Source organism: Leptosomus discolor, chromosome 5 (genome assembly GCF_034619465.1).
Source record: "Leptosomus discolor isolate bLepDis1 chromosome 5, bLepDis1.hap2, whole genome shotgun sequence".
NCBI lineage: Eukaryota > Metazoa > Chordata > Aves > Leptosomiformes > Leptosomidae > Leptosomus > Leptosomus discolor.
In genome coordinates this window covers 46,428,803-46,438,916 of record NC_141395.1, presented here as the reverse complement: position 1 = coordinate 46,438,916, position 10,114 = coordinate 46,428,803, and the positions used below count along the sequence as shown (strand labels likewise).

The 10,114-nt window shown below is 49.0% G+C and overlaps 1 protein-coding gene across 1 annotated transcript; it reads left to right on the top strand.

Annotated features, from left to right (window-relative positions):
* The first annotated feature begins 211 nt into the window (after positions 1 to 211).
* PRDM14 (PR/SET domain 14) lies at positions 212 to 7,747 on the top strand. Its single transcript, XM_086466009.1, has 7 exons — positions 212 to 707; positions 1,008 to 1,067; positions 1,138 to 1,295; positions 1,482 to 1,752; positions 3,295 to 3,497; positions 5,317 to 5,418; positions 7,520 to 7,747. The coding sequence occupies exons 1-7, from the start codon at positions 212 to 214 to the stop codon at positions 7,745 to 7,747; spliced, it is 1,518 nt and encodes a 505-aa protein (XP_086322135.1).
* Positions 7,748 to 10,114: the final 2,367 nt, after the last annotated feature.

Sequence of the window (10,114 nt, the reverse complement as noted above, 5' to 3'; positions counted from 1 at the left end):
CCTCTCCTCCGCGGGCTCATATAGCCGCGGGGGGCCGGTGAGGGCCGGCCCGCTCACCCCGACGGCGCCGGGCAGCGGAGGGCAGCGTGCGGCGGCTCCCGCCCCTCCATCCCGCCCCGGCCCCACAGCGGTACCCTGCCCCGGCAGCACCCTGGTGTTTGCCTCTCCGCTTCCCCGCAGCTCTCTCCCTCCCTGCCCGGCCCGGCCTGACATGGCTCTGTCCCTGGACGGCGAGTCGGTCCCCGGGGACGGCGGAGACAAGCACGGGATAAGCCCCGCCAGCCTCGCTGCCTACTACCCCTCTTTCCTCCCTCCTGCCCAGTACTTCCAGGGGCCCCCTGACTTCTTCCAGCCCCTGAAAACCCTGGGGGAGCTGCTCCCCGCCTCCCCGCCTCTGCCCTCCGCCTCCCCGCCTCTGACCCCCTTCAGCTTCAGCGGGATCCCCGCTTTCCTCAGCCAGCCGCCCCCCCTGCCCGCCAAGCCCTTCCCCGGCCTCCCCTTGCCCCTCTACGCCAAGCCGCCGGCCACCTTCCCCCCGAGGGAGGGCTCGCCCCCGCCGGGGGCCGGCGGGGCGGCGGGGCAGAACTACAAGTACCATTTCACCGAGGAGGAGCTGAACGCGGTGCTGTACGGGGCGCTCCGCAGCAGCCAGCTGGCCGGGAGCCTCCACGCCATCTCGGGGCTCCGGGTGCCCCACGCCAGCCCGGGTAAGGGGGTCTATGGCGTGTCAAGGGCGATGCCGGCGGCGGGAAAGGCACGGGGCGGCAGGTCGGTCCCTGCGGTGGGATTTGGCGACAGACCCCGAAGGGGTGCCCGCGGTCCCGCGGAAGGCAGGCTCACGGGGCATCGCCGGGGCCACGTCGGGCTTCCTTTCCCCGCGGGTCTCTTGCGTTACGAGCCCACGCCGGGGAAGGGCTGGGGGGTGATTCGCGCTGCGACCCGCTCCCTCTGCTCTGCTGCTCCTGCAACCCCGGCGCCGGGCTGAAGAAGGGGTCTCTCTTCTGCAGGTGCTGCCGACTCCTCCTCCGCCCCGCTGCTCGACAGGGACTCGCTGCAGCTGCCCGAAGGTAGGGGCCCGGCGCTGCCTGCGCTCCCCGCCGCGCCCGAGCCGCTCTCAGCCTGCCCTGTCCCCCGCAGGGCTCTCGGTGATGAGGGTGGCGTACGGGGACGTGTCTCACCTCGGAGTCTTCTGCACGGACCCCATCCCCAAAGGAGTCCGCTTCGGCCCTTTCCAAGGCAAAGTGGTCAACACCAGCGAGATCAAGACTTACGACGACAATTCGTTGATGTGGGAGGTAGCGGAGGCACCGCCGGGCTCCCCCCGCACCCTCTTACGCGGGGGCCGGGGCGAGGCTTTCGACCGCCCCTCTCCCGTAGCCTGCAAGAGAGGCTCGGCCCAGCGTGGGTGGTGGGGTTGGTGGGGAGCGGGACGTGTGCGGGAAGGGTCGGTCTAACCTGATGCCGTTCTCCTGGCTCTCCAGGTCTTTGAATACGGGCGCCTGAGCCACTTCATAGACGGGAAGGGCGCCTCTGGCAACTGGATGTCCCTGGTGAACTGCGCCAGGTTCCCCGAGGAGCAGAATTTGACGGCTATCCAGTGCCAGGGGCAAATCTTCTACGAGAGCTGCAAGGAAATCTTACCGAACCAGGAGCTGCTGGTGTGGTACGGCGATTGCTACGTGCAGTTCCTGGGCATCCCCATCAGCCTGAAGGGCATGCCGGAAGGGAAGAAGCCCCTGCAGCACCCCGAAGGTGAGCCTGCCAGCCGCCCCTCACGCCCATGGACCCGTGTCTGCCGGGGATTAGGTTTGTGTGAAGGGAGGGAAAGGATCTCGGGCATCACCTTTTTCCAGGTCTGTTTTCCCCGTCACTGCGCGGAACCCGTGGCGAGGTGACCGGCCGTACCGCGGGGATGCTCCGGGGTGGCGGTGGCCCCCCCCAGGCCCGGTCTCACGGCGCTGCCCGCCCTCCCTTTCCCTTGCAGCCTCCAGCACTCCAAAGTAGCACCTTCTCCTCGACTCCGGGGAGCCCGGGGATTGCAGCGATGGCTGCTGCCAGCTCGCAGGGAGAGGCAGCCCCCCTGCCCCGGCAGCTCGCCCCCTGGCCGCCTGCCCTCGGCGACATCCAAGTGTCAAACAGATGGTGGACCCGGGCTGAGCTTGTTCGAGAGGGGTCCCGTTTGGGGAGGAGAGGGGCTTGGGGGGGCATGTCTGTGTTGTTCCTGCTTTATCCTACAGTTGTGGACACTGAGATATTTCGGGCAATTAACGCTGTCAGTAAATGGGGCAGGCTGAAGTCGTTCCGATCCCATAACGCTAATACTGCTTGCAGAGGAAATGCCAAATGCGCTTACTCCGGGAGAGTTCTGCTTGCGATGAGCAGAAAGCATGACGTTCTTCTAAGCAAAACTTGTACATGGAGAAATCAGATTTTGTGCCCAATGCAGGGAAAGCTGGAGCGGGTGCAGGATGGGTGCAGCAGTACGGGGGAGAAGCAAATTGTCATGAAAATTTGGCGTGGAAATTGTTGTAGCTGTCGTCTTCAGGTGCCTGGTTCAGACAGCTGATAAATTGTTCATTTCATTCACAGGCTTAAGCCAAAGTTACCTTTATTAAATGCAGACAAGGATGTGTAAACGTTTGAAAAATTTCCTGCGTTGCTCTTAAATTCAGCGGTTAAGAACAGTTTGAAATACAAAAGAAAACCAAATAAACGTGGTTTTGTTCGATAATATTTTGAAAACGATTGAAAAGACGTGCAAATTGATTTTTCTTTTTGGGGATGGGAGGTAAAATTTACGGGCAAGATTGATAGCAAGTACCCGGCAATGTTTCCGCGTGGGGAGACCCTTTTATGTGGGACTTTGCGTTGGGTTTTTCACATTTGTTCGCTGTTTATGGGGACACAAGGATGAAAGCCTGAAGTCTCTAGCTAAAACCAATGATTTCATCAGGTTGTGGGCTCCAGTTTGTTCTTTTCCGTTAGAAAGACAAGTGGAGCTGTGGGAACATTTGGGAGATCCGACGTGTATTTTGTTAACGGTATTGCCAGAATCCATTTACCGTTATTACTTAAATTAAAATTTAGGTAATAAATTACTTAAAAACTAAAGACTTAAAAATTACTTTGAAATCGAATACTTAAAAAGTACTTAAAAATAGATTATTTTAAAAAATAAAAGACTTAAAAATTACTTAAAAATTAAAGACTTGCAATTCCCAGTTGGGTACCAGCTCTGACCAGATTTGAAATGTGGTGTAACGGGAAGGTGACACTTTCCCTTCTTCTCTACAGAAGCCGGGGAGAGCTTTAAGTGCGAGCGCTGCGGCAAGGTTTTTGCCTACAAGTACTACCGGGACAAGCACCTCAAGTACACTCGCTGCGTGGACCAGGGGGACCGCAAATTTCCTTGTCACCTTTGTAACCGATCCTTTGAAAAAAGAGACAGGCTGAGGATCCATATTCTCCACGTTCACGAAAAGCACAGACCTCACAAGGTGAGCCTGCTCCTGGGTCTTTCCGCAGTTCCTGGCTCTTCTGGGGGGACCCCTTAAGGAGTCTTTTTTGGCCGAGGTAAGATGCTGATGTTGTTTCTCCTCCAGTTTCTCTGGCAGTTCCCTGGTGGGAATGCTCTGCCTGTACAGGAAGAGCTTGTCTTCTGCAGCACAGCTCAGTTGAAGAAATTTAATATTGGGATTTTTATATTGGGAAAATAAACCCCTCAGTCTCAGTGAGACTTTGAAAAGAAATAGTATTTCTCCTGGGCTTTTTGGATGTTTGCACGCGGGGTTTTGCTACTTTTCTTACACAGTGTGGGGCTAACTCGTGTTCAAAGGTGCTCCACTGGCCCGGGATCAGGAGGGACGATGTCTCATGTCCCTCATTCTCCACTTGGGTCTGAGACCCGACAGACATCTGTGTCTGCTGGACAATAGGAGTTAAAAACTTTTACATTCAACGTGGAGCACATTTTCAGCTGGTGGAAACAAATCTTTGCTGACATACTTTCCTCACCTCCACTGAACACCTCTTTGTAGCACCAGTTTTCTCTAGGAACACTGGAAGTGGAAAATCACGAACTTTTCCTAAAAGACTTGGGAAGGGCAAGTTCCAGTGCTTGAAATGGCACCGTTAAATCAGCCTGAAAAGCCTCCAAATACCTGTTTTATAGATCGCCCTGCAGTAACATGAGTTTTTCAGGAAAAGCTTTTATAACTGAATTGTCAGTATTATAGTGTCAGAATATCACATTGATTTAGTAACAGATGACAAACATTATTCCGTTGAATGCTAAATATTAAATATCATGTAATTCTTCCCCTCTTTCTTTCCTTCCTTTCTTTCCTTTCCTAAAGCATTTATTTTGGAATGTATGCGAAAAAAATACTTTAGAGCAGCAGGAAGATAAACTTGTTCTGAATATATTGCATTTCTATGAGAACAGATCAGCTCAAAAAGCAAAGATAAAAAATGTGCCAGTAAAAAAAAAATGCCTTCTTTCAAGATTGGTCATAGCTGAGTTTCTCTGGAACTTGTGAATAACTTATTTCAAATTAATTGTAGGCACATTTTGAGGCACATACAAATTGCACTGAATCGGTGCAAGTCTCACAAATTACTTCAGCCCCTTCTGAACTGTGTTTTGTCCTGTTGCAGTGTACACACCAGCTCCTTGGGCAGGAGGATGCTGCTTGTTTCACTCCTCTAAGGAGAGTCACTTCTGACAGATCAAGCTGTAGGTGAAATGCAGTTTCTGACAAATGTTTACTCTTTTAAGACGTTCCCCTTAAGATTTTTTTTTTTAGAAAGTTTATCTTTTGAGCAAAAATTTAAAATGGCAGCTGGAGTTTGATTTACATTTTGAAGAAAAATGATTGATGTTACAGAATTTTGATTTTGAAAGTTTACGTTATCTGTTCATGTTCTGAAGATGGATGATTTTTAACAAAGCAAATTTAACCACACACACAAACCACCTTTGACATTTTGCATGATTTTCCTTCTCTTTTAGGAAAAAATCTGTTCTTAAACCCAGATTAAGATTCTGACTGTATTTCAAACTGTTACTACCTAAACTACTGCTGTTTGTATATACACAAATACATAAATATATGTCTAAAGAGAAATATGTATATAGATAAATATGTCTATAGAGAAATATGTATATAGATAAATATGTCTGTAGAGAAATACACATACATAAATATATGTAGGAAAACACATGCACACATCACCCGCATACCTAATTTTTCTTTTTAACTATGGTATTGTGTGCTTCCTTTTAACTTTATCCTTTCCCTTCCCCTCCTCCCCCAGTGCTCAGTATGCGGGAAGAGCTTTTCCCAGTCCTCCAGCCTGAACAAACACATGAGGGTTCACTCCGGGGAGCGCCCCTACAAATGTGTCTACTGCAACAAGGTAAGGCAAAGCCCCTGGCCCTCTTCCACATCTGCACTCAGCATCACTGCACCAGGGGGGTGGGGGTGGCTCTTCCCATGCTCCGTTTTATTTTTTCCCAGTTTTTCTCTTTCTCTTCTGTTTTCTTCCAAGAAAAAGCCTTCGTTGAAGTGATAGGGCTTGCTAAGACTCAAGAAACAGGCTCTGGGCTCTGTCTGACGTGGGATTTGTGTTTCGGCCCAGTTCAGAGCACTGCTGGGGGATAAGGTCTAGAAAAGCTTGAAAGTATTTCAAATACCATCCAAGGCATGCAGCTAGATCCAGTATTCCCCTTTTTCATCAAACAGGTAGTTTTTGGTATTGCTGACACCGCTTCTGGAGTGCGGTGACAGGATTGGGCCCATAAGCTGGGTATGACTTTGTGCATGCTTACCTTGAAGGGCCATTGCTGTGCAACTGGGCATGGAGTTTGAAAAAGAACATGAACAGAGCCATACAGCACCGATCAAAAAATGTGCTCAGCTGTTACTACCCTTCACCACAGGGATGATGCAGGTGAGCTGTCCCAGTCAGAGCCGTGACAGCTCCCCCAGCAGACGAAGGATGAATGTACAGGCTGCTGCTGGATGAGTGTTGGTAGGGCTCCAGTTGCTACGGAGTGTCCATGCAACACAAGCACCGTCAGCATGTAGTAAGGTGTTCCTGATTTTGGAGAGAGAAGTTTTGTTTATGACTGGCTGGACTAGCACAGAGTTGAAGTGTCCTGTAGTAAAGAACCTTAGAAGAAGCTCCTTCAGGCTATTATATTTTTTTTTTCTCCTGGACATCCTGAACACTTGTAGAAAGAGTTTAGGATGAAATTTCATCCTTTGATCTTTCGATCACAGGAAGAGATGGCAAAGCTTTACAGATTGCTCTGTGAACAGATCTTTAGGACACGTGGGATCTTTGGCCAGCCCCCAGCCCTTCTGGTTGGACTGTTGCAGATTGGATCAGATCAAACCATTACTCCTTAGGCTGCAGCTATCCTGGGACATAGCCATCAGTTCTGTGGCTGGGAAACCGGGGCTGTTTTAAAGCATCCTCACCTGCTCCTCTTACATAGTTACAATTCCTCTTTGGCTGTTCTACCTCTAATGGTGGCTGTGCTCTGGGGATCTTTGCTTTCCCTGCCCCTTTGCTAGCTGTCTTGGTGACATTGTGAGATTAAGACAACCATTCTGGCCCTGAAACACTCTGGCCCTGTTGATATACACCTCCAGGGACTTTTCACTAGGAATCTCAGATCTGTTTGTGCTCTAAGGTTCCTAGTGAAAAGGTATCTGAGATGTATTGCTCTTTGCTGTGAGAACTTACTTGTGATGGTTCAGCAACGTAACAGTACTAAAGAGGTTTTATTTTGTGTGGTCTTCACATAGTTGAAGGGCCTGAAAGTGTTTCTCTTGGGAAAAGAGAAAATGGGGAAAGCATGGGCAACTGTGCAACATTCCTACTCAAGTCTTGGTGAGAGGGTTTTCTCCCTAAATGAAGGAGTCTTTACAGAGGGGACAGTGTGATTGTGCACACCTTGCTACTCGGGGGGGGGGGAGGGGCAGGAGAAGGGACTGGAAGGGCTGACTGAAGGAAGAGCAGAGTATGATGGAGCATGGAAAATGAAACGCCAAAAGATGGAAGCTGGACTGCATGGATGAATTCTGGCAATTGAATCCCAAGACAGAGTATGTTAATACGAAAGGGTTTAACTTTGAAAACTGAAAGGAAAACCTGCATTATGTTTCCCAAACATAAAGGAGCTGCAAAGCTAATTAGGACAGTATTGACTTCTTATGCTTTGACATGTAGAAGATATTTACTGGTGTCTCTGGTCAGAAATCTTTCTCAGAGCTTCATCTAGCTCCACAGACTCAGCCACATCTGTACAGTGATAGCTGTTGGTTTCTGGTTCCTTGTTGCTGGGAGGGGTTTTTTTTCTTCAGTTATCTGAAGATGAGAGCTATCTGAGGACTTTTTTTCAGGGTACAGTGCTTCTGATGGCATCTGGGTTAACTGAATCTGGGGATTATATATCTGCAGATAGATTACTTTCAATTCTCCCCTCCCCTTCTGATCTCTGCCCTTTCAGGCATTCACGGCATCCAGCATCCTGCGCACTCACATCCGCCAGCACTCGGGGGAGAAGCCCTTCAAGTGCAAGTACTGCGGCAAAGCCTTCGCCTCGCACGCAGCCCACGACAGCCATGTGCGGCGCACGCACAGCAAGGAGAAGGGCTGCACTTGTTCAGTGTGTGGCCAGCACTTCCCAGAGCAGGAGGATTACCACTTGCACATGAAGACTCACAGCGCTCATTAGTCAAGAGCCCCACGAACGCACCATGGACTAGCTCATGTGTGTATCTGTCTATGTGCATGTGTTTGTGCACGGTTGTGTGCACACCACAGGAGGTGAACTTTACCCTCTCAGTGACTCTTTGAGTACATCCAGGCTCTCGATCCTGGGTGCATTTTTGAGTGCAGGAGACAGGAGTTTATCTCACCTGGGTACCCTGATGCTGCACTGGGGTGAAGTCCAACATGTACTACCCCAGCTTTCCCTTCCACTCCTCACATACCCTAATTTCCACAAAAGGGAGGAGGGAATTTTGTGCATGTGTATTACTGTGAGTAGAGTTTCCGTGCCTCTAGTGCACCTCATCTATGAACTGCTTGGTGTGGTCCGTACCAAAGCTCACATGAGGGCCGTTTTTATCACGTGTATTTCCCAAAGCCCATTTAACCTGTTTGTTTTGTGTGGCTGCATGACCAGGTATGGGGTCTACTTCCCCTCAACGTGCAAGTCTTTTAGTGTCACTCTATTTGAATGTGAAATGCCTCAAACATACTGACTGGTGGACCAGCGTAAGCTATTTAATTCCTTCATTCAGCTGCCAGGACATGGGGAGCTCCAGGGCAGTGAGACTGCCTCATCCAGAGGATGCTGGACCCTGATTAGCCCAGGGGGAGAGGGGCAGGAGGTGACAAAATAGCTGCATGTCTGTCATGCCAGCTAGCAGAGGTAGTGGAGGTTGTCTCTGCCTTTTCATAGTTTAGAGGACCAAATGTGAAGATATATCCAGGCATCAGCGAGTGCTCAGGTGGGTCATAAACAGTCAAGTGGCCTGAGAGGCATTGCACTGTGGACTCAGCACAGGCCAGGAGCAGGCATGATCCCACCCCCAGGCTTTTCTGTCTCAGTTTCCCTGAACTGTCCTCCTGGCCAGGTGAGACCTGACATGAAGGGCGGGCTCCTCCACTTCCTCCTCCTGGCTCTATATAGGATGGCTGCTGTAGTGACACTCCTCTTCCCTATCCTATAATCAAGATTTAAAGTGTAGGATAGGTGATGCTAGGACTTCTCAGCCCCTAAAATTCTGAACGTGAAATTTCCTCCCCAGCCTGCAGGGATGCCTTTGCCTCCATGGGAAGACTGGAAGTTTTCACCTTCCACTTCTCACTGATCCTGCAAGCAAGTTGGGGGTGATCTGTGCAGGTTTTCTGTTGTTTTCTTTTTAGCAAAGGGGAAGTATTTGCCCAGAAAAGTGCTGTGGTTTGTTTTTTTTGTTTGATTGTTTGTTTTTTTCTATAGAAAGAGCTGCTGATTTAGATATGGATGAGAAGATGTATTCTGGGATCCTTTTCTTGAAGGCTCTGCTTTTGTTTCTTTTGCACTCTGACTTGGAGAAGGACAGTAACACCTCAGACATCCTGTCCTTTCATACCAACAAAATCTGGCCCAGATCAAAATTGCCTCAAGTGCATATTACGATGGATAAAGGAATTTCAGTGTACAATCCTAGGTGATTAGGCCTTGATTTTTGCAAAGTATTTTCAAAATAACTAAACCCTTAATGAAGATGTATAGATGTCTAGATATATATAGATATACAGCACTGATGTAACTGGTGTGGAAGCCTCTTATCACTGAGTGGCCAGCACGATGAGCAGGGGGCTGTGCAATTGAGAGGGGCTCCCTGTGTTGGTGGGACTGTGTGTTGCATCCAGGAGGGATAATGGAAGCCCTTGCTGGAGCTGGTTGATTAACAGATGATTTGATGTTACGGGAATTACGACGTTCTCTTAATATGCTAGATCAGGTAGGATCAATAAGACTTTGCACATATGAAATGTAACTTTTTTTGTGCCAACCTTAACAACCTCTTTAAATGCAGCATAGAACTAGAAAAAATGTTAGCTGCACATTTAATTATATCATGCAGATACTGTGTCTATAAATATCTACGTTGATTTGCACTAATTTTATATCATTTATTGTACCTAAAGTTGCTCTCTCCTCACTGTTTTCATAGTAAAAATATTTTAAAATGTATTTATAGAACCACTTGTAAGTAAAATATTGAGGCCCAGCACTAGGCAGTATCTGAAATAAGCAAGCGATTAGCATTGTACATACATGTAGGTTTTAGGGTAGAATGAGGATCATGTTTTATTCTGAATTTTTTTTTCTTATTTTAAAATAAAAGATTCCTCTAACACGGCAGGCTGAATTTTGTACATATTGAGGCCTCTAAATAGGTAGAATCCACTCCTGAGAAGAAAATTATCACAGTATTTATGTATACAAATCATGCTGAAGTACAGGTGGAAGGACTGAATCCTGCTTCCAGCTGCCTGTCCATATGGGGGTGTTTTTCCCCAAACATGAGAACCCTAGCCAAAAGAC

Excerpts from the sequence above, each read along its gene's own strand:
- PRDM14 (XM_086466009.1), top strand. The coding sequence starts at position 212 with ATGGCTCTGTCCCTGGACGGCGAGTCGGTCCCCGGGGACGGCGGAGAC. Across the intron at positions 708-1,007 it reads GGTGCCCCACGCCAGCCCGG|GTGCTGCCGACTCCTCCTCC; the intron begins GTAAGGGGGTCT and ends TCTCTTCTGCAG. Across the intron at positions 1,296-1,481 it reads ACAATTCGTTGATGTGGGAG|GTCTTTGAATACGGGCGCCT; the intron begins GTAGCGGAGGCA and ends CTGGCTCTCCAG.